This window comes from Dendrobates tinctorius, unplaced genomic scaffold (genome assembly GCF_039654945.1).
Source record: "Dendrobates tinctorius isolate UK_male_01 unplaced genomic scaffold, ASM3965494v1 ptg000250l, whole genome shotgun sequence".
Classification (NCBI taxonomy): Eukaryota; Metazoa; Chordata; class Amphibia; order Anura; family Dendrobatidae; genus Dendrobates; species Dendrobates tinctorius.
Window position 1 is genome coordinate 25,480,800 of NW_027361917.1, and position 26,702 is coordinate 25,507,501.

General features: G+C 45.0%; 1 protein-coding gene across 9 annotated transcripts in view; it reads right to left on the minus strand.

Moving 5' to 3' along the window:
- Nucleotides 1–26,702, minus strand: part of ARHGEF33 (Rho guanine nucleotide exchange factor 33) — a 165,919-nt gene that overhangs the window by 16,643 nt on the left and 122,574 nt on the right. For 8 of the 9 annotated variants that reach the window (XM_073557549.1, XM_073557548.1, XM_073557543.1 and 5 more), the window contains 3 exons: nt 16,033–16,165; nt 11,415–11,498; nt 2,561–2,644 (listed from right to left, as the gene is read on the minus strand). In XM_073557549.1, the coding sequence (XP_073413650.1) occupies nt 2,561–2,644; nt 11,415–11,498; nt 16,033–16,165 (301 nt within the window). The remainder of the gene's footprint in view (nt 1–2,560; nt 2,645–11,414; nt 11,499–16,032; nt 16,166–26,702) is intronic. The other variant, XM_073557546.1, reaches the window with a different exon arrangement.

Sequence of the window (26,702 nt, forward strand, 5' to 3'; positions counted from 1 at the left end):
CAGAATGATCACAAGAACGGTGAGCAAAAATCCCAGAACCACGCGGGGGGACCTAGTGAATGAACTGCAGAGAGCTGGGACCAATGTAACAAGGCCTACCATAAGTAACACACTACGCCACCATGGACTCAGATCCTGCAGTGCCAGACGTGTCCCACTGCTTAAGCCTGTACATGTCCGGGCCCGTCTGAAGTTTGCTAGAGAGCATTTGGATGATCCAGAGGAGTTTTGGGAGAATGTCCTATGGTCTGATGAAACCAAACTGGAACTGTTTGGTAGAAACACAACTTGTCGTGTTTGGGGGAAAAAGAATACTGAGTTGCATCCATCAAACACCATACCTACTGTAAAGCATGGTGGTGGAAACATCATGCTTTGGGGCTGTTTCTCTGCAAAGGGGCCAGGACAACTGATCCGGGTACATGAAAGAATGAATGGGGCCATGTATCGTGAGATTTTGAGTGCAAACCTCCTTCCATCAGCAAGGGCATTGATGATGAAACGTGGCTGGGTCTTTCAACATGACAATGATCCAAAGCACACCGCCAGGGCAACGAAGGAGTGGCTTCGTAAGAAGCATTTCAAGGTCCTGGAGTGGCCTAGCCAGTCTCCAGATCTCAACCCTATAGAAAACCTTTGGAGGGAGTTGAAAGTCCGTGTTGCCAAGCGAAAAGCCAAAAACATCACTGCTCTAGAGGAGATCTGCATGGAGGAATGGGCCAACATACCAACAACAGTGTGTGGCAACCTTGTGAAGACTTACAGAAAACATTTGACCTCTGTCATTGCCAACAAAGGATATATCACAAAGTATTGAGATGAAATTTTGTTTCTGACCAAATACTTATTTTCCACCATAATATGCAAATAAAATGAAAAAAAAACAGACAATGTGATTTTCTGGATTTTTTTTTCTCAGTTTGTCTCCCATAGTTGAGGTCTACCTATGATGTAAATTACAGACGCCTCTCATCTTTTTAAGTGGTGGAACTTGCACTATTGCTGACTGACTAAATACTTTTTTGCCCCACTGTATTTTTTGGATGTATAAAGGTTTATTTTTGTTTTGAAGACAATCATATTTAAAGGTTTTACCAAACTGACATTTATGGTATATCCAACATATGTTATTCCCACGTATCGAGAAAAGGAGGTTTCATTCACATCTGCATTTTTCAAAATTTTAGCTTATTGAATTTACAGAAACAGTTTATCCACCTTGTTCTGGTTATGCCATTATTTTATTATGCAAAGAAAATAACTTACAGACTACCTATCTCTTGTCTGGTGCTGCCGTTTTTACTTTACAATAAGGTGGCATCCAACATCAGATAATTTCACTAAATATATCTTGTTAACAAAATGTTCCCAATGGTCCACCATGGCCAGCAAATGTACCCAGCATTATAACAAAAGTCAGGCCCGAACTTCCAGGGTGTGGGATTCTGGCATTTAGTGTTAAGTCCCACACCCCTCCACACCCCTTCATTTTGCGTGAGCTTTTGCCGTTTATTGTGAGATGACGCTGCCATATCATTTATTAAGTCGTTACCGATCAGTAACATCATTAGCGTAGTAACCGATCAGTAACATATTAGTAAATGATGCAGCAGCACTGGTCCAGCTTTAATAAGAAGATCTTGCGATAATACTTTCACACTGAGGTGATCATGAAGGGTTGTGAGATCCTACTTTGCTTGCCGGGGTCCCGCAACCCAGGTGTTCGGACCCAATTTTTGCCAGAATGACTTTAGTCTACCATTAAAGTCAGTTAGGGACATATTGTTAGAAAATCATCTGATGGTAAGTGCCCATTGTTTTCTTACATAAAAAGAAACACCGATTGGCGATAGGTACTCTCTAAAGGCGTTATGCAGGACTCTATTATTACTTTTTAATTTGAGCTAAAAGAATAACGGGCAGGTAGTTGCTAACTCCCCGCCTGTTCTATCCGGTGCTGTCTCCCTGTGGTCACCTACTGCTGCTGCTGGCAATTCAGCTGCTCCATGTCAACAGAGCAGCTCTTCCTCTTCCGGGCAGGACGGGCATGACTGCCAACATCATCCTGATTCCCAGCAATCATGCACAGAAGAAGAGAAGCCACTGCCTTGTCATAAAAAATGTATCCAAGAAAAGGAAGAAAGGTCCAGCTCCAGAAATTTAAAATCCAGGATTTTTATTATATCATATTTAAAATACATTCATGGCTGCTTGTGATCAAGTAACGGCAACAAAGTTCACCGCATGGGGATATTCTCCAGGTCTCCGTTACTTGATCACAAGCAGCCATGAATGTATTTTAAATATGATATAATAAAAATCCTGGATTTTAAATTTCTGGAGCTGGACCTTTCTTCCCTTTCTTGGAGTCATTATACGTCCTGGCAGAGACGTGTGTGCGCTCAGAGCTTTTCAATAGTTCTTACAAACCTACAAGAGGTGAGCTGAAATGTATCTTTTTCAATAAAAAATGTATACTGTCCTGGATAACCTCCTTAATGCTTTTTGGGAACCATTAGTAAAAATGGGAAATTACAATTTAAAGAGTTGACAGGTTTACCTGTAACAGAATAAGATATTCCGGTATGCGTTGAACTACATGGAAAAGCAGAATGTACAGATCTGACTTCAGGTCTTCTTCAGCCTAATTAGGTGATAGAAATTTCTAGACTTAATGTATTTTAGATACTTAATTAATATTCAATGCATTTCAGCTAAGACCACAATTGGTTTTGTCTTATTATGAGAATTACTATGTAAACTAAGCAAGCTTATATGCACAATTTTGTGAAGGAGGAGTCATGGGTACAGTATGGGTTTGCAGTGTACTCACACATACAGGTGTTTTAAGGGCTAGATAAAAATTTTAACTAGAGGTATAGCTTGCTAAATCCTAAAAGTGCACGATTCACACACTATTAGAATTGGCTCTCGGTGTCTCAGTTTCAGTAGTCAGCAAACTGTACTTGTAGTCATTTACATGAAAAGAAGCTGTCTGCAAATGGCATATTTTTGGTCATGTCACAAATGTTCTAAAAACGGAAAGCAGAGCTAATTCCTAACAGTGTGTATGTTACACACTGCCAGAATTAGGCAAGCTAAATTGCTGTCTAAAAATTAGATCTGGCACAGAAAACCCCTTTAGTAGCTCCATCATAGCTAGCACAGTGGCCACTTTATGCTCCTGTGCACTGAAAGTTATTGCTTATCCATAAGTTAAAGGATAACTTACTGACCGATGGGGTTCCAGCTCCTCGGTCTAAAAAGATCTTGAGAAGAGGACTCTGTATAGCTGTAACGGGGTCTACCAAGCTGGAGTACCTCTTTCAGTACCACCCTGTGTTTTCGGAGGTCCGCTCTGCCTTGGCTGGAGTCTGAATGAATGACGCTGGCTGGAATTCCTTGGTTACATGGGCGCATATAAAAGATCACTGCTTCTCCATGTATTTCCAGTCTGACAACACTTTACTCACAGGACACAGAATATATCACACAGATACAGAGGGCAGGCCAATAGTAAAGCGGCAGGCTAGACATGCATTACAAAAGCCGCATGTGGCCGGAGCCTGCCGATGTTTACTGTGGGAATTACAAAGGTGGGGGAAGGGCAGACAAAAGAAGAATATCGTGTCCCCTCTGCCCAGGGGCGCAGGGACATGCTTCTCATATGGAACCTATTATACATACATATAACTGCACAACATATTCTGGGTGCTGAGTGGTTCCGTAACACGGCTCCCCCTTTTCAGCGACACGATCGGCATACACAGTCTGATCCTCAACGGATCGGTTTGGGGATGACCGAAGTTTATGGGGTTGGTACAAGTTCCGTTTGTTGACTTAGTCCATCGGCGTTGCCGTTTTGTTTGCCGGGTCTGTAGTGGATGGTGAAGTCCAGAGGTTGTAGGGCTAAACTCCACCGCAGCAATCTGGCGTTTTCTCCGGAGACCCGATTAAGCCAGACTAGGGGATTATGGTCCGTTAGGAGGGAAAACTGTCCTCCATACAAATATGGTTGCAACTTCTTGAATGCCCATACTACCGCCAGGCACTCCTTCTCGATGGCCGCATAGCTTACTTCATGGGGCAGTAGTTTCCGACTCAGGTAAGCTACCGGGTGTTCTTGGCCGTCCGGCCCGACTTGGCTCAGTACTGCCCCCAATCCAAACATAGAAGCGTCTGTGTGAACAAGGAAATGTTTAGTTGGATCGGGTGCGGCCAATACAGGGGTATTGGTGAGGGCGTCCTTTAGTTAGCGGAAGGCTTCCTCACACTCTGAGGTCCAGGTTACCTGGCGGGGTTGGTTCTTACGGGTCAGATCAGTGAGGGGCTTGGCTACGCTGCTGTAATTGGGAACGAATTTCCTGTAATACCCCGCTGTCCCTAGAAACGCCATGACCTGGGTTTTAGTGTGTGGGATGGGCCATTTGGCTATGGCCTCAATCTTGGCTGGTTCTGGTCACTGTTTCCCACTTCCCACCCAATGCCCTAAATACTGAACCTCTGCTTTGCCCACGTGACACTTGTTTGGGATCAGGGTGATTCTGGCCTGGTGGATCCTGTCCAATACTGTCTCTAGGTGATTTAGATGCTCTTCCCATGTCGCACTGTAGATGGCGGTGTCGTCCAGGTAGGCACAAGCATAGTCCTGGAGACCATCCAGAAGCCGGTCAGCCAGCAATTGGAAGGTTGCCGGGGCATTCTTCATCCCGAATGGCATAACTCGAAACTGGAATAAGCCGAACCGGGTGACAAATGCCGACTTGGGAATAGCGTCAGGACTAAGGGGAATCTGCCAGTAGCCTTTGCATAGATCGATGGTGGTCAAATACTTTGCCCCCGCCAGCCGGTCTAGCAACTCATCCACACGCGGCATGGGGTATGCATCCGTCACTGTTTTCTCATTGAGCTTACGATAGTCTACACAAAACCGTGTAGTCCCATCCTTCTTGGGCACTAACACTACGGGGGATGCCCAGGGACTATCTGACTCTTCAATGACCCCTAAACGCAGCATCTCTTGTATCTCTTGTCGCATCCCCTCTCGTACAGACTCAGGGACGCGGAAGGGGTTTTGTCGCAGGGGGGTCTGATCCTGGGTCTCAACCTTGTGTTGTGCCAGGCGAGTGTACCCCGGTCTCTCTGAAAACATCCTCTGTCGCAGCCTCAACAACGCCTCCGCCTGCTGTCTCTCCCGGGGGCCTAGGTCTTCACCCAAGTGTACCTGGTCCCATGTTTTAGACTGAGTCCTTTCCCCAAAGACATCCGGCAAGGGAAGTCCGGCTAAATCCTCTGCTTCAGGTGCACAGATGGCCACTACCTCTTCAGGGGGCTCCCAGTAGGGCTTCAGCATATTCACGTGGAACATGCGGATAACCCTGGGGTCGTCACAATCGGCGACATTATAGGTTGTGTCGGCTATTTTCCCCACTACCTGGTAGGGCCCCTGCCATGCAGCTTGAAACTTATTCTACTTAGTGGGCTCCAACACCAGAACCTTCTGTCCTATTTCCAAAGTGCGCTCTCTGGCCCTCCGATCGTACCATACGCGCTGGCGCCGCTGGGTCGCCTGCATGTTCTCACGTACAACCTGGGTCAGCTCCTGTAGGCGGTCCCGGAATTCCAGCACATAGGGTACAATAGGTACCCCTTCTATGAGGCCCTCCCCTTCCCAGTGTTCCCGCACTAAGTCTAGGGGTCCCCTTACCCGTTTCCCGTATACCAGCTTGAACGGGGAGAACCCCGTGGATTCTTGGGGAACCTCCCGATAGGCAAACAGGAGGTGTGGCAAGAATTTCTCCCAGTCCCTGTAGGTCCTGGTAAAAGTTCCAATGAACTGTTTTAATGTCCCGTTAAAGCATTCCCACAACCCATTGGTTTGCGGGTGGTACGGGGCGCTTCTAATGGACTTTACGCCGCACAGCTTCCACAGTTGGTTGGTCACCTCTGTTCTAAACTGGGTACCCTGGTCCGAGATAATCTCCCAGGGAAATCCAACCCGTGAGAAAACCTGGAGCAGGGCGGCCGCCACCGTCTCTGCCAGTATTTTAGGTAACGCAACCGCCTCTGGATACCGTATGGCATAATTTACCACTGTCAATATATACCTTTTCCCGGATGGACTGGGTTTGGCTAACGGCCCCATCAGATCGACCGCTACTCGGCTAAATGGTTCCTCCACAATGGGGAGGGGGCGTAATTTGGCCTTGCATCGATCCCCCCTCTTGCCAATGCGCTGACAACTGTCACAGGTCTGGCAGTACTGACGAACATCATAGGTTACCCCCGGCCAAAAGAAGTTTTTTTTTCCAAAATCATTTTTATTAAATTTTCAAGTTTTTCATACAGTTGAACATTTCTGTAAACTTACATATTATCTCACAGATAAAGGCAGTATGTGATCGAATCCCCATAATAACAAAATCCCCAAAATAATGAAGAGATTAAAATCATGTTTACACGCAGCCCAGGTCCCCCCTCCTCATTTCAGGCATGTGTTCATTCACATAGTTTCAGACCTTCAGATTCCCCAACGTTCCCCCTATGCTCTCGAGTAAATACCAGTTCGAGTGTATAAATGGGTTCATTACCTCTATCCTTTCGTCTTTTGTCATTTTGTTCTCAATAAACCTCCTCCATTTTCCCATGAATTTAGCTGTTTCCCTGTCTTTGTTTCACATCGCCTCTCTTTTATCAATGTCCAATGCTTTTTTAAGGCCCAGTATCATATCTTTTTCGTCTGGGAGTGTCTGCGTTAGCCATTTCCTCAGGATCAATCGTTTGGCCAGTAATGCTATAACATGAAATCATTTAGGAACACTCTCTTCCCTCCCTCTATTTCCCGTATGGTGCAGTATCCAACATATGGGTTCAAGTTTCACCTTAACCCCACAAATTTCCTCGGTGAGCCTCTGTACCATCGCCCAAAAATTCTGTGTATACTGACAGTGCCACATCCCATGGATCATGTCAGTTCTCTCTTTCTGACATTTAGGGCATTTCTCTCTTCTGTTTGGGCAATTTGCTGAAGGAGGAATGTTAAAACCAAGCACTAGGCCGTGCATAATTCCAAAAGAAGTTTTGTGTCAGACGATGCCTGGTGCGACTGACGCCGAAGTGCCCGGCCAAGGGTATATCATGAGAGATTCGCAGTAACTCCTGCCTATACTTCTTGGGAACTACCAGCTGTTGTTTTATAGTGGGGCTCGTCCCTGTGTGGTGCTGCTCTGTGATCTGGTAGAGGAGTCCCTGCTTCCATACAAACTGTTCCCCTTCCAGTACTCCTCTCCCCTCCTGTGCCTTCCCACGATATCCCTCTAATCAAGGATCCTCAAGTAACTCCCTCTTAAATTCATCTGGGGTGGCCCAAGAAATGTGTCTGGCTATGGGAATACGTGTAGGGCTGGGATGTCTTACCTGGGCCTCCTCTGAGTGTGATTCCGCCTCCGCAGCTCGAGCTTGTCTCTGGGTGGTCACAGGATAGGTCTCAGCCAGAGGGGCCACCGAGAATGCAGACAACATGGGCCCCAAGTCATTTCCCAGCAAGACGTTTGCAGGCAAATCCTCCATCAAGCCGACCACAACAGGGCCATCCCCGACTCCCCAGTTCAGGTGAATCCTGGCAGTGGGCAGTCGATGTATAGCTCCCCCTGCTACACGGACTGCCACTGTTCAGTCCGTCTTCTCTTGGTCCCGGACGTGATGAGGCTTCTCAAGGGTCAAAGTTGCTCCGAAATCTCTTAGTCCCTGCATACGTTTCCCATTAACCCACATGACCTGTCGATGCTGTTATCGATTATCTGCCCGGGCTGCCTGCACGGGGTCTACTTCATGCAGCACTTCCTCCATCTCTTCCACCCCTTGGTTAGACGAAGCCCCCAATGACGGGTCAGCTTCGCCTTGGTAGCAGTGCACAGCAGCCCGGCTGAAGGTAGCTGTTCCCGCCTTTGGCCACTGGGTATGCTGAGTCCGGTTGGGACATTGTCTTTGCAGGTGGCCCAGCTGACGACAGGTGTGGCATCGCGCCCCAGGGGGACTGTGGTAGGCCGGGTTTCTAGCTGGTCCCCCTACAATCTTCGGTGGTTTGGGGCCCTCCAGGTCCATGAGCGGGCCCCTTGTGACCACCTTTGTTCCGGACAACTGCGGCCTCCTGGCATCATGATGTTCATCGGCCAGACGAGCGGCTTCCTCAAGAGTCGTTGGCCGCCTGTCCCGAAGCCATTCCTGTGTCTCTTGGTTTAGTCCATTAAAGAATCGTTCTAACAGGAAGAGCTGGAGGATGTCCTCCTTAGTAGTTGCTTGGCTCCCTTGTACCCACTGTAGCAGTGACCGCCGTAATTTACAGGCCCATTCAGCGTGGGTATCGGTTACGCGTTTTATAAGTCCGTGGAACTTTTGGCGGTATGCCTCAGGTGTCAGCGCATACCGGGCCAAGATCACTTCTTTGATCCACTCATAGTCCATACAGTCCTCATCAGGTACCGTGCGATAGGCGTAAAAACCTCAGAAAGAGGGGAAAAAATCCTCCAAAAATTCACTTACATATATTGATATGTTTTTTGTGCACTTTTTATATTTTTTTTCCAGGGTGCAGTTGGGCCCAAATGGTTCTGCAAACTTGTGGCCTCTGTTCACACGGGATGCATTCTAGTTGGCACTGGGCAGCCCCCCTATATGGTGTTACTAAGAGGTTGTGAGCCAGTAGCCCTGCATTCCCAGTGTGAACGCTGCCACATGCGGATTATTTTTTCTGCACTGGTGTACCACACGGCCAATCCCTGATTATAGGCTGGCTGTTTCATTTGGTATTTATGCACCTGTGCAGCTGCCATTTTACTTGGGTCCGCTGCACCCTGGATTAGTGCAGATGCATTTGGGTCTGTCTGGTTTGTAACTGAATTTTTTGGAGGATTTTTTTTCCTCTTTTTGAGGTTTTTATGTTAGAGTAGGGACAGACAAGTGTAAGGAACTTTGACGCAGTTTGTCAGCTTCCGTATTAAGGCCTTAATATCAACCAATACCTTACATATATTGATATGTTTTTTGTGCACTTTTTATATTTTTTTTCCAGGGTGCAGTTGGGCCCAAATGGTTCTGCAAACTTGTGGCCTCTGTTCACACGGGATGCATTCTAGTTGGCACTGGGCAGGCCCCCTATATGGTGTTACTAAGAGGTTGTGAACCAGAAGCCCTGCATTCCCTGTGTGAACACTGCCACATGCGGATTATTTTTTTCTGCACTGGTGTACCACACAGCCAATCCCTGATTGTAGGCTGGCTGTTTCATTTGGTACTTATGCACCTGTGCAGCTGCCATTTTACTTGGGTCCACTGCACCCTGGATTAGTGCAGATGCATTTGGGCCTGTCTGGTTTTTAACCATGCGATAGGCGTCTGCTGCCCGGCCTGTCAGCTTGCTGGCCAGAATCTGAACCCGTTCCTCCGGCTTCACTTGATGAAGGGCACACTGCCGCTCAAAGTCCTGCAGAAAGCCATCAATGTCTTCCTCTGCCTCCCCCAACTGTCGGAAGGCATTATACTGGATCTTTTTGTGGCTTACTGTTGAAGGTACCTGGTCGAAGGCCAGAGCTCCCCCTGCTCGCTGACTCTCCTCTCTCCGCTCTGCCATCTCCATCTTGGCCAGCTCCACTTTGGTCCGCTCTGCCATCTCCATCTTGGCTAGCTCTATCCTGGTCCGCTCGGCCATCTTTTCCTTCAGATCAGTACGCACATCAGCCATCACCTCTCGTATGATCTCTACTGCAGGGTTTGGGCCATAGAACGCCAGTCTGTTCTTTACCTCCCTCTGGAATTCGGTCTCCTCCACATTCACATTGGGGGGCGCTGCACTGTCGTGTTCCATGATGGCTGCTATCAAATCTGCTTTTGTTTTGTTGCTGGCGATCAACCCTCGGGCTTCCACAAGATCTTTTAATGTAGTTCTCTTTAACTTCTGGTAGTTATTTTCCATTCATTCCTTTCCTCCTGTAGAAGGGGTATCATATCCCGCTGTCTGCCACCAGTGTAACGGGGTCTACCAAGCTGGAGCACCTCTTTCAGTACCACCCCGTGTTTTCGGAGGTCCGCTCTGCGTTGGCTGGGGTCTGAATGAATGACGCTGGCTGGAATTCCTTGGTTACATGGGCGCATATAAAAGATCACTGCTTCTCCACGTATTTCCAGTCTGACAACACTTTACTCACAGGACACAGAATATATCACACAGATACAGAGGGCAGGCCAATAGAAAAGCGGCAGGCCAGACATGCATTACAAAAGCCGCAGGTGGCCGGAGCCTGCCGATGTTTACTGTGGGAATTACAAAGGTGGGGGAAGGGCGGTCAAAAGGAGAATATCGTGTCCCCTCTGCCCAGGAGCGCAGGGACATGCATCTCACATGGAACCTATTATACATACATATAACTGCACAACATATTCTGGGTGCTGAGTGGTTCCGTAACACGTAACAATAGCCCTATCTGAATGGAGCAGAGATCTAGCATGCGTGTGTCAGCTTCATCTATTGTCTATGGAACTGCACTGAATGGTGGGGTGGTGTGTATGCTTGGCCTCTGTTCCCTTCAGACAGTGCTCTCCAATGTTTCCATGACAATTGGGATTCCATTAACAAGGCAAAGAATTGTAAATCTGGCATGCATGGTGTGTGACTAGAGAAAGGAAAGAGCTAGTGTGATAGTTCTTTACTTTAAAGGGAATATGTGAATAGGATCAATGCTCCTAACCCGTGTATGTGGGCATGCTGGTCATAGAAAACTGAATAACATGATACATTGATATCTGCGATCTGATGTCTTATTCCAGAGAAATCCACGTTTTCATATATGCAAATGAGCTGTTCAAGACTTTAGGAAGCACACTGATCTGTATGAGAATCTGCCTCCAGAGCTTATTTTACATGAAGGAGGAGTTACCAGTATGAGACAATTAAGACAGAATAGGACAAATTAAATGTCTTCTTGCAAACACATTTTTTGCTTCTCTCTCAGCTCTGCTGTATTGTAACAATATTGCAGCCCTGTCTGCCTGTGAGATGGAAGCTGAAGCCGAGTGGAACCTGCAGATGTGTCAGGTATAATCACACACAGCTCTGCAGTGAGATCAGGAGAGTTGCCATTACACATCACACTGGTAACTGCCTCTTCTATCTATAATAATCTCTGGAGGCAAAGTTATCTTCCAGGCAGCGTCCTCCCCAAAGCCCGAAAAGTCATTTATATAAAGTGGTAAAAGATGATTTATCAACAAGACATCTGATATGAGGCACACAGGAAGGACTGTTTTCAGCAGTCTATATAACTGTATGCCCATATTAATAGTTTAGATAGGTCAAATGTGGTGACAGATTCCCTTTAAGAAATACAAGCCTACTTTCTATATCTAAATACAATACTTACCTCTTTAAGAAGAACAATGTGAATCACTGATATACTTTCAGGTAAGTCCTTCAAGTAAGCAACATAGTAGTCCAAGAAATTGTTCTTTAAAGAAAAATAGATATTTGTTTACATGACCATAAATAGGTTTTTAATATTCAATCATATATACATTATGTAGGAGTTATTACTGAAGCTGTGGTCAAAACAGAAAGTAGAGAGGCGTCCCTAATAATATAATGAAAAATTGAAAGGGAGTGTACAGGCAGCTCAACATCAAGAGTAATATGCTTAACAAACATATTTACAGATAAGTATGGTAAGTATGATTTATTTCTTAATTTCAGAGCATTTTGGATGATTTGTGAAACAAAAATATCAGGGATGGACAACACTTCAAGCATTAACTAACCCCTTTACCCCCCAAGGCTGTCTGCACCTTCCTGAACAGGCTACATTTTACAATTCTGACCACTGTCACTTTATGTAGTTGTGTGGTAATAACTCTGGAACACTTCAACATATCACACTGATTCTCAGACTGTTTTTTCGTGACATATTGTACTTCATAATAGTGGTAAAATTTCTTCGATATGAATTGCATTTATTTATGAAAAAAGGAAAATTATGAAACTTGAAAATTTTGCAATTTTCAAACCCCCAAGGGTGGTTTGCATGTCAATGACCAGGCCAATTTTTACAATTCTGACCACTGTCCCTTTATGAGGCAATAACTCTGGAACGCTTAAATGGATCCTGGTGATTCTGACATTGTTTTCTCATGACATACTGTACTTCATGATACTGGTAAAATTTCTTTGATATTACTTGCGTTTATTTGTGAAAAAAAAATGGAAATTTGGCAAATATTTTGAAAATTTTGCAAATTTCCAACTCTGAATTTTCATTCTCTTAAATCACAGTTACAGTTGTGGCCAAAAGTATTGACACCCCTGCAATTCTGTCAGATAATACTCGGTTTCTTCCTGAAAATGATTGCAAACACAAATTCTTTGGTATTATTATCTTCATTTAATTTGTCTTAAATGAAAAAACACAAAAAGAATTGTCCTAAAGCCAAATTGGATATAATTCCACACCAAACATAAAAAAGAGGGTGAACAAAAGTATTGGCACTGTTCGAAAAATCATGTGATGCTTCTCTAATTTGTGTAATTAACAGCACCTGTAACTTACCTGTGGCACCTAACAGGTGTTGGCAATAACTAAATCACACTTGCAGCCAGTTGACATGGATTAAAGTTGATTCAACCTCTGTCCTGTGTCCTTGTGTGTACCACATTGAGCATGGAGAAAAGAAAGAAGACCAAAGAACTGGAGAAACCAAATTGTGAGGAAGCATGAGCAATCTCAAGGCTACAAGTCCATCTCCAAAGACCTGAATGTTCCTGTGTCTACCGTGCGCAGTGTCATCAAGAAGTTTAAAGCCCATGGCACTGTGGCTAACCTCCCTAGAGGTGGACGGAAAAGAAAAATTGACAAGAGATTTCAGAGCAAGATTGTGCGGATGTTGGATAAAGAACCTCGACTAACATCCAAACAAGTTCAAGCTGCCCTGCAGTCCGAGGGTACAACAGTGTCAACCCGTACTATCCGTCGGCGTCTGAATGAAAAGGTACTGTATGGTAGGAGACCCAGGAAGACCCCACTTCTTACCCCGAGACATAAAAAGCCAGGCTGGAGTTTGCCAAAACTTACCTGAAAAAGCCTAAAACGTTTTGGAAGAATGTTCTCTGGTCAGATGAGACAAAAGTAGAGCTTATTCGGCAAAGGCATCAACATAGAGTTTACAGGAGAAAAAAAGAGGCATTCAAAGAAAAAACCACGGCCCCTACAGTCAAACATGGCGGAGGTTCCCTGATGTTTTGGGGTTGCTTTGCTGCCTCTGGCACTGGACTGCTTGACTGTGTGCATGGCATTATGAAGTCTGGAGGCTACCAACAAATTTTGCAGCATAATATAGGGCCCAGTGTGAGAAAGCTGGGTCTCCCTCAGAGGTCATGGGTCTTCCAGCAGGACAATGACCCAAAACACACTTCAAAAAGCACTAGAAAATGGTTTGAGAGAAAGCACTGGAGACTTCTAAGGTGGCCAGCAATGAGTCCAGACCTGAATCCCATAGAACACCTGTGGAGATATCTAAAAATGGCAGTTTGGAGAAGGCACCCTTCTAATATCAGGGACCTGGAGCAGTTTGCCAAAGAAGAATGGTCTAAAATTCCAGCAGAGCATTGTAAGAAACTCATTGATGGTTACCGGAAGCGATTGGTCACAGTTATTTTGGATAAAGGTTGTGCAACCAAGTATTAGGCTGAGGGTGTCAATACTTTTGTCTGGCCCATTTTTGGAGTTTTGTGTGAAATGATCAATGTTTTGCTTTTTGCTTCATTCTCTTTTGTGTTTTTTCATTTAAGACAAATTAAATGAAGATAATAATACCAAAGAATTTGTGTTTGCAATCATTTTGAGGAAGAAACTGAGTATTATCTGACAGAATTGCAGGGGTGTCAAAACTTTTGGCAACAACTGTATGTCGCACAAAATAGTTAATACATAACATTTCCCACATGTCTACTTTACATCAGTACAATTTTTGAAACTTTTTTTGTTGTTAGGAAGTTAAAAGGGTTCAAAGTTGACCAGTGATTTCTAATTTTTCAAACAAAATTTACAAAACAATTTTTTTGGGTACCTTATTACATTTGACGTGACTTTGAGAGGTCTATATGACAGAAAATATCCAAACGTGACACCATTCTAAAAACTGCACCCCTCAAGGTGCTCATAACCACATTCAAGAAGTTTATTAACACTTCAGGTGCTTCACAGGAACAGAAGGAGTGCCATTTTACATTTGAATACAAAATTTGCTGGAATAAATAGCGTGATGCCATGTCACGTTTGGAGAGCCCCTGAAGTGCCTAAACAGTGGACACACCCCACAAGTGACACCATTTTGGAAACTAGACCCCTCAGGTAACTTATCTAGATGTGTGGAGAGCACCTTGAACCCCCAGATGCTTCACAGAAGTTTATAACATTGAGCCTTGAAAATAAAAAAATAAAATTTTTCATACAAAAATTTTTTTGCCTCAAAATTTGTATTTTCACTAGGGTAACAAGAGAAATTGCACAATACAATTCATCTAGGCATGCAGTAATCATATTGACACCACAGGTGGGTTACAGAATTATATACCATCGATCCACCTGCTTCCTGCACGACAGTAGTTAACCTGGACAGCGGCTAGGTAATGAGAAACTTTTTAAAAAAATTTTTGTACTGAAAGCAGACATGGAGCAAGGATGTGAGAACATATGGGGCCAGGATGGGAGAATAGATGGGGGCAGAATGGAGGCACATTGGGTCAGGATGGGATAACATATGGGGGCAGGGTGGAGACACACGGGGGCCAGGATGGGAGAATATATGGAGTCACATGGGGGGCCAGGATGGGAGAATACATGGAGGTAAAAAGAAGACATATGGGGGGGCAGGAAGGAGACATATGGGGCCAGGATGGGAGAACATAAGGGAACAGGATGGAGACATATGGGGCCAGGATGAGAATACATATGGGGGCAGAATAAGACACATGGGGCAAGGATCGGAGAACATATGGAAGCATATGGAAGCAGGATGGAGTTACAAGAGGGGCCAGGATGGGAGAACATAAGGGAATAGAATGGAGACATATACGGCCAGGATGAGAGAACATATAGGGCAGGAAGAAAACACATGGGACAAGGAATGAGACACATGGGGCAAGGAATAAGACACATGGGGGTCAGGAATGAGTCATGTGGGGTCCAGAAGGAAGTACATATGGATCCAGGATGGGGGATGTTATTACAGGAAGGAGCCAGGATGTAGGACTCTATTACTGCAGGGGTTAATTAAGGGATATTATTACTGCTGTGATGTATTACATTTTTGAGGGTATTGTTTTCAGTGTGGGGGGTTCTGTTGCTGTGCAGTTCAACAATATTTTGCTTTTTTCTTCATCTGGCATAGTGTATAAGTTGGTGAAAAATAGGGGAATGTGCTCTGGAAGAGGTCCTCTAGATAACTGTGTTATTTTCTGGAGAGAAAAGTCCTAGCTGGAAGAAGTGAGGGCAGTTTGTGCTGGGTGAAGAAGAAAAGAGAAGATGAATATGTTCAGCTAGAGACATCCCTGGTGAGTCAGTGTGTTACCTGTAAACTGACACTATACACTGTGTACTATGCATAGAGCTCCTGTACACTGACACTATGTACATAGCTCCTGTGTATAATGGCAATTATGGTAATATTAGTATTGTGGTTTTTTTTAATTAATGATGATAATACAATAATGTATTGTATTATCAGTATTACTGATCAGAGGACAAAATCATTGTAGGAAGGCAGGATCAGAGAGCTTGCTGAAATCTACCTTATACGAACTGAAAAGGCAGACATTAACAATCATTTCTGAATGAAGGTACTTGTTACTATCTTCACCATTCAATATCTAATTTAAGTAAATTTTGAAATACTTTTTGTAGTCAGGTCAGTAAATAATGTTACGGTACATTAAAAATAATTTTGGCTAGGAGATATGAAGATATGTGAAATGTGATAAAACAATAGAGTTACCTCATCATTGGTTAACTTCAGGAATATGTCTCCCAGGATTCCTTGTCTGGACCATTTTACTATCCTCTCTTGTAACACGTGGAGCAGGTCAAGGTGATGTTGGATCAAATACCGCAAGGAACTGGAGAAAAAACTGAGAAATGAACAAAAAGTGACCCTTGAAGATGGTTTCATCCTTAATGGAATAAAATGAATAAAAAGTTTATCCATTGACACAAGAAGAATACAGATGATAAAAAGTCTACAAATACACACACAGTACATTTGTTGATGATTTTTCAGTTGAGTGTCTTCAGCAAAATCCATGTGTGAATCCTGGGGATGAAGGAAGACGCGAACGCGAAACGCGTGTCGAGATTTTGGTATCCCACCCTCCAGACCTTATTACAGGTTACTATTCACTCGTTTCTTACATATTATGCTTGTCTGTTTTGTACAATAATCACCAGAGGGCAGTCACCTCATACCATTTACCTCTTACTGTATTGTCAATATCATTTAAATTCATCTGGACTGGTTTGTACTAATATTTGTATTTATTTGGCGTCCTCAATATACTGTTGTAGGCGAATTCTAGGTCCACATGGATCATTATATATAAGCACTTGCATTTTTTTCCACTTTTTAGGAATTTTATCACCATTGAATATTGATATACCTCTCACCCTTGTATGTATTCCTTTATATGGGCTTACTGAGCTCATCAGGTATATTGTGTGCCATTCCTTTCATGCATGTATTTGTGATTATGTACTATGGTTCTGGAGCAAAGGAAATTCTGCTGTCTCAGTCTCCCTTTATGATTTTAACTTGTCTTATTTAAAGGGAATCTGTCACCCCATTCTGTAATGCTGTAGATAAGCCCCCGATGTAACCTGAAAGATAAGAGAAATAAGTTATATTATACTCACCCCGGCATCCAGTCCGGTCCACTGGCTGTCATGGTCCGGTCCAGCGCCTCCCATCTTCTAGAGATGACGTCCTCCTTCTTAATTCTGCTGCAGCTCCTGTGCAGGCGTACTTTCTCTGCCCTATTGAGGGCAGAGCAGAGTACTGCAGTGCGCACGCGCCGGACCTCTCTGACCTCTCCCGGCGGCTGCACACTGCAGTACTTTAGTCTGCCCTCAACAGGGCAGATAAAGTACGCCTGCATCGGAGCCACGGTAGAAGTAAGGAGGAGGACGTCATCACTAGAAGATGGGAGGCGCAGGACCGGACCGCGACACCCACCGCATGCAACCCCGCCCCCCGGTGAGTATAATCTAACTTGTTTTTCTTATCTTTCAGCTTACAGAATGCTGTAGATAAGCCCCTGATGGCGGTGGCCACAGTTTATAGGCCGAAAATGAGGTGACAGATTCCCTTTAATTTAATTCTAATAAAGTTTACACTCTTATTTTTACATGGGCTGTTTGGCTTCCATTTTATTTTGGTATTTATCTTTCAACTAAAATATGATTTTCATGCAGCACAATGCTTCACCGCATGCATCAAAGTCTCCACTGCTTGGCTGCCAGTAAAGACCTTAAAGATGAAAGAATAATGACACTGTCAGTTCCTCACCTGACCTAAACTCTATTGAGAACTTGTGGGCTCTTCTTAAATGGGAGATTTATGGTGAAGGAAAACAGTTAATCCGCTCTGAACAGTATCTGGGAAGTTGTAATTGGTGCGGCTCAGAAAGTTGATTGTTAACAGATTAACAAACTGAAAGGCTCCTTGGATTAAATGCTTATGACTTTATTGAAAAGAAGGAGGGCTATATTGGTCACAATTATTATTATTTATTAATTTTTTTAAATATCAGAAATTTAATTTTGCATATTTTGAGTTGTTTGGTTATTATCATTTTAACAACTGAAAATATACTATTGAGATGGGAAAATTTATGTGTTTCATTTAGTTGCATAATAATTCTGCATACTAATAGTTTCTGATTGTGAAAAAGCAGGGTAGGATTACTTATTAAAATATAACTTTTAATGATAAATCTAAAATAAGCCCTCTAATGTTACACATGACAAAAATGCAACGTATAGACCATAACTGAAGTTCACATAAAACATCACTCAGCTGAGGCGATGACTAAATAGATAGCAAGGTATCTTGTATGTCAATTCTTAGTCTTAAATCCATGAAAACAAAAACAAAACATAAAGCAAAAAAACAAAACTAGTTGCATCTGATGCTCTGGTATGAAAATAGGAATGAGAAAAAAATATAAAAGGAAAGCTCTCCCCTCACATTCCTTGTTTATCATGTTTTTTGGGAACATGAGTCTTAAAGTCAGAGGGGGGGCACTTTAGTCTCGTCCATATATTACCCCACCAAGGCAATCTAATAGGTCCCTTCATACCTTAACCCCAAAGTTTTCTGCTTCCCTATGTGTTTCGTTTATCAGACTTATTAGGGGAAGGTAGATTTTAAGTAAAATAAGGGGTATTTATCTGTTATTGTAGGTATAAACCCATCATGAATATAGGGAATAGTTCAGTATGTTGTACAAGCGGTATGCCGGTATTAAATAGACAGGTGCGCAATGACGTCATATCCTGTGTGCGCCACCGTGGAACGCATCGGTGACCTGTATACCTCATTTCCGGCATTGGCAAATGTCTTCCGGTATATCACGCACTGGATCGCAGCGCTGGACCGCATGTCGTCATCTCCAGCGCAGCATCCCAGGTACAAACAATGCCATGAAAAATCATATTAACCCTTTAGTGTGTTACACTTAATGTGGTGTTGGGGGAAAGGGTTAGCATATTTGGCTCAAAAAATGTTTCTACCAAAAAGAAGGGGCGGAACTATCATCCATCAATAAAGATTCTAACTAAACCCCCATATAGGGGGGAGGATCTAAGGTCAAGGCATTTGCGGATTTAATGAAAAAAGGTGATGTAGCCCAGACAATGGTAAAGCCTTATGTTCCTTTCAAAATTAAAACTTATGGTTTAGGGGCCGACTCCACTTCAAGGAGAACAGGGGAGGAGGAGGAAAAAGATGCATTTTTTAGGAAATATTGGAGAAACGGTGGGAGGGGTTAATGTGTAAAGAGACATTTAATCATTCCCTACACTAGTTTCTAAGTTCTATCCCCTGCCTGACAGTGGGGGTTGGCACCCTAGGGACAGAAACACGAGAAATGGCGCCCCCACTCCGCGACGGGTCACCCTATCTAAGCCCTAAGTAGCCCTCAAAGTTATTAGTGAGTAAGGATAAAAGGGGTTAAGAGAAGAAGACATAATGAGACAGAGATTAGGTTTTATGGAAACAAGCGAATCCGCATGTGCCCCTAGTCTGACACCTATATTGAAACCTGCCTAACAGTGGAGGTTGGCACCCTAGGGGGACAACAAAATGGCGCTCCCAATCAGCGGCAGCTCACACTATTGCAATCCTATTTATTGTTCTATTAAAGAAAACAACTGTAGGTAAGGGTCTCATTGAGACCTCGGGGTGTCCGTCTTTTGAGACGATAAATCAATTTCGTCTCGCACTGCAGTAACACCTGATTCCAATTTCCTCCCCTTTTTGGTCCATTAATTCTGTCAATTCCCATGAATTTTAGTCAACAACTCTATCCATTATGTTCAATATTCATGTGTCTAGCCAAAGGAGTTTCTCTTTTTAAAGCAATATCTATCAAGTGTTCCCCCACTCGTCTTCTAAATTAACGTATAGTTTTGCCTATATATTCTAGACCACATGGACAGACCACTATATATATCACCCCTTTTGTTCGACAGTTAATGAAATTATATATTTGATATTCTTTATCTGTGATGTTACTTTTAAAATTGGGTCATGTTGATATGACTGGGCATGCTATGCAGCCACTACATTTGTAACATCCCTTAAGATGGTTAGTTAGCCATTTCTTTCTTTGGGGGAATGTAGTGACTACGCACTAGTCTATCCCCTATAGACTTCCCCTTCTGAAAGGTAATTTTGGGGTATAAACCCACCAGTTCTCCAATGTCCTCATCCATACATAAAATGGGCCAATGCTTTTGTAGCGGACTTGTTGTGCACCGTTATTGTATGTTGTGATATATCGACATGAAGATGTCTCCTAATAGTTGACCAATAATTCTGCACACAGATATTCTCCTGAGAAAAACACAACCTACTTTTCACTTTCTTAAATATTCAGTGTTGTGAGTTCATTTTCCCCTTCACTACTGAGGCCCGAGGAACTCCCTCTTCTGGTGAAGAAAGGTAGTGAGCCTGATCGTCAAACACCTGGGGCTGATGATGATGACTGGCTGAGTGGAGTTAATGACTGGATATAAGGCTGCCAACGCCCTTCTGGCCTGCGGGTGATTTCTCTGTGGACTTCTAGGAAACCAGTCTGATTCCTGCTCATCTAAAGCTAAGATTTCTGCTTTGCCTTTTTGCATTAGTGTTTTGTTTTCCTTGCTTTTCTGGATTCTGCCATTCACTGCTGGGGTGAGCTGAATCTCCTTTTGCCTGTTGCTCTGTCTTCAGAATATTCCTGAGTACTGACATAGCTTTTTTGAAGCCTAGCGTCTTCAGGGCCTTTTTTACTGTCAGTTTGTTGGCTCTTATTTTCATAGGGTTTTTCACGGATTGCAGACAGCAGCCTTCCTGTCCTTTCCTATCTAAGCTAGCGTGGGCCCCATCTTTGCTCAGTCTATCTTTCTGTCTGTGTTTTGTTCTTTCTTCTTGCTTCACCGTCATTATATGTGGGGGGCTGCCTTTTACTTTGGGGTCTGCTCTGGGGCAGTTTAGATTTCCCTTTCTGTCTTTAGGCTATGTAGTCCTCCGGCTGTGATTGAGGGGCCTAGGGCATCGTAGGAGCCCCCCACGGCTACTGCTAGTTGTGTTGATAGGTTCAGGGGTCTGCAATCCGATAGCTGCCAACTTCTCTGGTTTTCTGGACTTAGCTAGCATTTCTATTTTTGCCTCCTACGGTGACTCAATCATAACAATTCAGGTTTCATATTTAATAACCTTTTAGATTGACCGACAGCACTGGAGTTGTTCAATAATAAAATTTTTCAGCAAAAATACAAATTGAATAATAATTGTATCCCACAATCCTGTCCCACCTCATCCCAAACCTCACCACAATCTTCATCGCAACCCTAACACTTCTCTTCAACCTGGTGTCTTCTCCTCATTCCCCTTCAAAGATGCCTCGATCACACCCATCCTTAAAAAAACCTCCCTTAACCCATCCTCTCTGTCCAGCTATTGCCCCATATCACTTCTCCTCTATGCCTCAAAACTAGTGGAACAACCTGTCTATTTTGAACTGTCCTCCCACCTCTCATCCTGCTCCCTCTTACCGCTTACAATCTTGCTTCCAACCACACCATTCCATTGAAACTACCCTGACTAAGGTCATCAACAACCTACTAACTGCCAAATCCAAGCAACACCACTCTGTCCTCCTCCTCCTGGACCTATCCTATGCCATCGACACTGTGGACCATTCCCTCTTACTAAAGATTCTCTCTTCTCTTGGCATCACAGACTTGGCTTTATCCTGGATTTCTTCATAACTAACAGACCAGACATTCAGTGTCTCCCACTCATATACCACCTCCTCATCTCGTGCCCTATCTGTTGGAGTCCTGCAAGGTTCAGCCCCTGCTCTACTCCAGCTACACCTTCAGCCTAAGACAGTTATTATTAATCATTTTTATAGCGCCATTTATTCCATGGCGCTTTACATGTGAAAAGGGGGCATACAAAGATGTTACAATAAACATGAGCAATACAAGGAACACACAAGTACAAAAGGAGAGAGGACCCTGCTGGCGAGGGCTCACAGTCTACAGGGGATGGGTGAGGATACACAAGGAGAAAGTAGAGCTGGTTGTGCGGTGGTGCAATAGACTGAGGATCACTGCAGGTTGTAGGCTTTCCAGAAGAGGTGGGTCTTCATGTTCCTTTTAAAGGCTTCTGTGGTAGGCAAAAGTCTGATGTGTTGGGGTAGAGAGTTCCAGAGTATGGGGGAAGCACGGGAGAAGTCTTGTATGCAGTTGTGGGAAGAAGAGATAAGAGGGAAGTAGAGAAGGAGATCTTGAGAGGATCGAAGGTTGCGTGTAGGTAAATACAGGGAGACCATGTCACAGATGTATGGAGGAGACAGGTTGTGGATGGCTTTGTATGTCATAGTTAGGGTTTTGAGCTGGAGCCTCTGGACAATAGGAAGCCAGTGAAGGGCTTGGCAGAGAGGAGAGGCTGGGGAATAACGTGGAGACAGTTGGCTTAGTCGGGTAGCAGAGTTTAGGATAGATTGGAGTTGTGCAAGAGTGCTAGAAGGGAGGCCAGAGAGTAGGAGGTTGCAATATTCGAGGCGGGAGAAGATGAGGGCGTGCACAAGATTTTTTGCAGTTTCTTGGTCAACGAATGTAAGGATCAGGGAAATATTTTTGAGTTGGAGTTGGCAGGAGGAGGCAAGGGCTTTGATATGTGGCTTGAAAGAGATGGCAGAGTCGAGGATCACCATGGGGCACTGATCATGTGGGACTGGGGAAAATGAGCAGCCATTGACATTGATGGATAGGCTAGGTGGAAGGGTAGAGTGAGATGGTGGAAAGATGACGAATTCTGTTTTGTCCATGTTCAGTTTTAGAAAGTGAGCAGAAAAGAAAGATGAAATAGCGGACAGACATTGTGGGAGTTTGGTCAGTAAGGAGGTGATGTTGGGTCCAGGTAGATAGATCTGATTATCATCGGCGTAGAGCTGATACTGCAAACCGTGTGATTCTATCAGCTGTCCCAGGCCGAAGGTGTAGATGGAGAAGAGTAGGGGTCTTAGAACTGACCCTTGGGGAACACCGACCGAAAGGGGGGCGAGGTGTGGAGGTGGTGTGGGAGAGGGAGACACTGAATGTCCTGTCTGATAGATATGACGAGATACAGGATAGGGCCAAATCTGTGATGCCAAGAAATGAGAGAATCTGTAAAAAGAGGGAATGGACTACAGTGTCAAAGGCAGAAGACAGGTCCAGGAGGAAGAGGACAGAGTGGTGTCTCTTTTTCTTGGCAGTTAGTAGGTCATTGATGACTTTAGTTAGGGCGGTTTCAGTTGAGTGATGCAGTTGGAAGCCAGATTGTGACCGGTCAAAGAGGGAGCAGGAGGAGAGGTAGGAGGACAGTTCAAGATGGACATGCTGTTGCAGTAGTTTTGAGGCATAAGGGAGAAGTGATATTGGGCAATAGCCAGACACAGAGGATGGGTGAAGGGAGGGCTTTTTGAGGATGGGTGTGATTGAGGCATGTTTGAAGGAAGAGGGGAAGACACCATTTGTAAGTGAAAGGTTGAAGAGATGTGCTAGGATTGGGATGAAGACTGTGGCGAGGTTAGGGATGAGGTGGGATGGGAGCGGGTCAAGCGTGAAAGTAGTGAGATGTGATCTTGACAGAAGGGTGGAGAGCTCATCTTCTGTCATGGTGGAGAAGCTGGTTTTGGAAGAACAGAGTTAAGCAGTTAAGAGGAGGGGCATTGAGGGCTGCGGGCCAAAGCTTTCTCTGATGTTATCGATCTTCTGCTTAAAGAGGCAAAGTCTTCAGCAAAAATGAGAGGAGAGGGAGGAGGTGATGGGGACAGAGTAGAGAATTGAAAGTGTTGAAAAGCTGTTTAGGGTTGTGAGACAGGGAGGATATGAGAGATAAGAAGTAAGTTTGTTTTGCGGCAGTATGAGTGGACTTGAAGCTGGCGAGGGACTGCTTGTATGTGAAAAGGTGCTTTGCAGAACGGGATTTCTTCCATCTCCGCTCAGCAAACCTGGAAGCCTGTCTCAGTTTTTTGGTCAGGCTGGTCAGCCAGGGTTGCCTGTTGATTGTAGGAGTTTTGCTGTGTGAGAGGGGGACAGTTCATACAGTCCCACGGCTTTCAGTATCACCTCTATGCTGATGACACATAGATATACCTCACTGGACCCGATATCACCTCCTTACTAACCACAATGTCTTTCCGCTATTTCATATTTCTTCTTTGCTAGATTTCTAAACCTTAACATGGATAAAACCAAAATTCATCATCTTTCCACCATCTCACTCAACCTCCCCAACAGACCTATTCAATAAAAGTCAATGGCTGCTCACTCTCCCCTGTTCCACAATCTCAGTGCCTCAGGGTAACCTTTGATTCTGATCTCTCCTTCAAACCACACATCCAAGCTCTTTCCACTTCCTACCAACTCCAACTCAAAAATATATCCCGGATCTGCACATTCCTCAATTAAAAATCTGCAAAAGCACAAGCACATGCCCTCATCATCTCCCACCTCCTGTCATGATCCAGGTTGGATCTGACAGAGTAAATGCACAAAGTAACCTTTTTTTTCCCCTTGGCTGTGTGCCAAAGGTGGTTTTGCCCCTGGTGGCCATTAGGGTCATTGCACTGTGGTGATTTCAGTTGTAGCTTCCCCCCCGGTGGCCATTAGGGTCATTGCACTCTGGTTACCTTAGTTTGTGCACGTAATTATGTATCAGGTGTGATAGCTCTATGTGAGAGTATCAGGTGTGTTAGTCACTGCTGGTGATAAAGTATTCATTTGCAAGCAAGCCTGGGTGAAGGATGGAGCTAAAGGAGAGTCACGGGCAGCTCAGTGAGATCCCTGGAGTGTCAACTATGGTGTCTGCAAGGAGTGCTGGCATGGCGTAGTGGAGTCGCAGCTACGGTGTCAGCAAGGAGTTCGTGCATGGATTGGTGGAGTGGCAGCTATGGTGTAGAGCTGCACTCAAAATGCTGGACGTTGTTGCTGAGAGCTGGACTCAAGCATGCTGGACTTTTTGGCAGAAAAGCTGGACTCATTTGCGGGACTCTGTTTCTGTACAGCTGCACGCAGGTGTGGACTCTGTTTGCTCCAAGGCTGCACTATGATGCTGAGAAGGTCCGTTTCTGGACAGTGCACCCAGATGTTGGACGGTGGAGGAAAAGATGCACGCAGGTGGTGGGCTCTGTTGCTGTGAGCGTAAGCAACAGAGCAAAGCTAAGTGGTGTTCCCCTGTTTTGTCACTTTTCCTTATGTGTGTTTAGTGCAGTGGTGGGATTAGTTTCCACACCGACCAATTCCCTAGCGAGGGTTTAGGTGCAGGGCGAGTCAGGGTTTTGAGGTTCCTGATCGGCGCCCGGTGCGGGACCAGCCTAGGGATCGTTAGGAGTGTAGAGACACTGGCTCAGGGGAGTGCAGGAGGTCTCCACTTCCCCATTCCCTATTGCAGGGCCACCATTGTTATTGTTACCCAGGTTTTCCCTTTCCCTTTGTCTTATTGTATTAGTTACCTGCCTGCGGGCCACGTCACATAGGACAATCACACGTGCCGCGTCCTGTTGTATCAGTTACCGGCCTGCTGGCCGTGTCACTCAGGACGGGCACGTGACATTATCACTAACCTTACTTTTTTTCTGGTTAGCCTCAGGCCATGTTCAGACCTGTGAGTATTTGCTGCTGGGCCTCAATGAGGTGAGTGAGGAGCTGCATGGTGTGAAGCAGTTCAGCAGCAATTACCAGGGTCTGGGGCCTCCCATTTGGCTCAACCAGGAAATCAAATAGCGGCTGGCAATGAAGCCCCTAGAGTCGCTGCTGGGGAGCGGGACTTGCTCTTACAGGCAGACGTACCCAGACCAGGTGGGTGGAGTTGGTCCCCATGGTGCTGTCTGAGGTTCCCTGAGGTGAAGGGGTGCGTCCCTGTAGTTAGCAGACTGGTGTGATAGTCCGCGGGGTCTACGCCAATCTTCCATACCACCGAAGTGCCGCCCCTCCTGGTCGTTCGGAGGAAGGCGATCAGGGAGTGTATTTTTCCTCCATATCCCAGGCCCCTCCCTCACCGGCGTGAGCAGCAGATGTGCTGCGGGGAAGTAGGGGCAAATCTCAACCCTCGCCATTAGCCAACCCTGGGAGGCGCAGACCTCGTGGTATAAAGGGTTGGGGCGTGTACCCCTTGATGGAGTGGGGGGTGTGAGTGTGGTGACACAGGGGGACGCCTCTGTTGTTGAACCAAGAATGAGTTCACCGAAATATGATAAACAAATGTGTGGCAATAAACGTTCAGGTCCGGACCTGTGTGTGAACGAGCATGTATGGGTGGCCACCAAAAAACATCTTGTGGAAGTGTGTTGCGGAGTCTTACCAGTTCATACCAAACATACACATACTCATACATAACTCGTTCCCCAGGTCGACACTTTGGAGATGAGTGGTGCCTCCAGAACATACTTTGCCAATACCAGCGGTGCGTTTGTGATAAACCTGATGTGCAGGTAGTGGTTAGGGTGAACTCTGGATCTAGGCATCTCCGCTGTAGGTGGTGCCCTGATGAGGAGTGGTCTTGAGGGTCCAGAGGCCCCTCATTAAGGGGAGGGTACTGTCATGATCCAGGTTGGATCTGACAGAGTAAATGCACAAAGTAACCTTTTTTTTCCTTTGGCTGTGTGCCAAAGGTGGTTTTGCCCCCGGTGGCCATTAGGGTCATTGCACTGTGATTTCAGTTGTAGTTTTCCCCCCGGTGGCCATTAGGGTCATTGCACTCTGGTTACGTTAGTTTGTGCACGTAATTATGTATCAGGGGTTATACCTCTATGTGAGAGTATCAGGTGTGTTAGTCACTGTTGGTGATAAAGTATTCATTTGCAAGCAAGCCTGGGTGAAGGATGGAGCTAAAGGAGAGACACGGGCAGCTCAGTG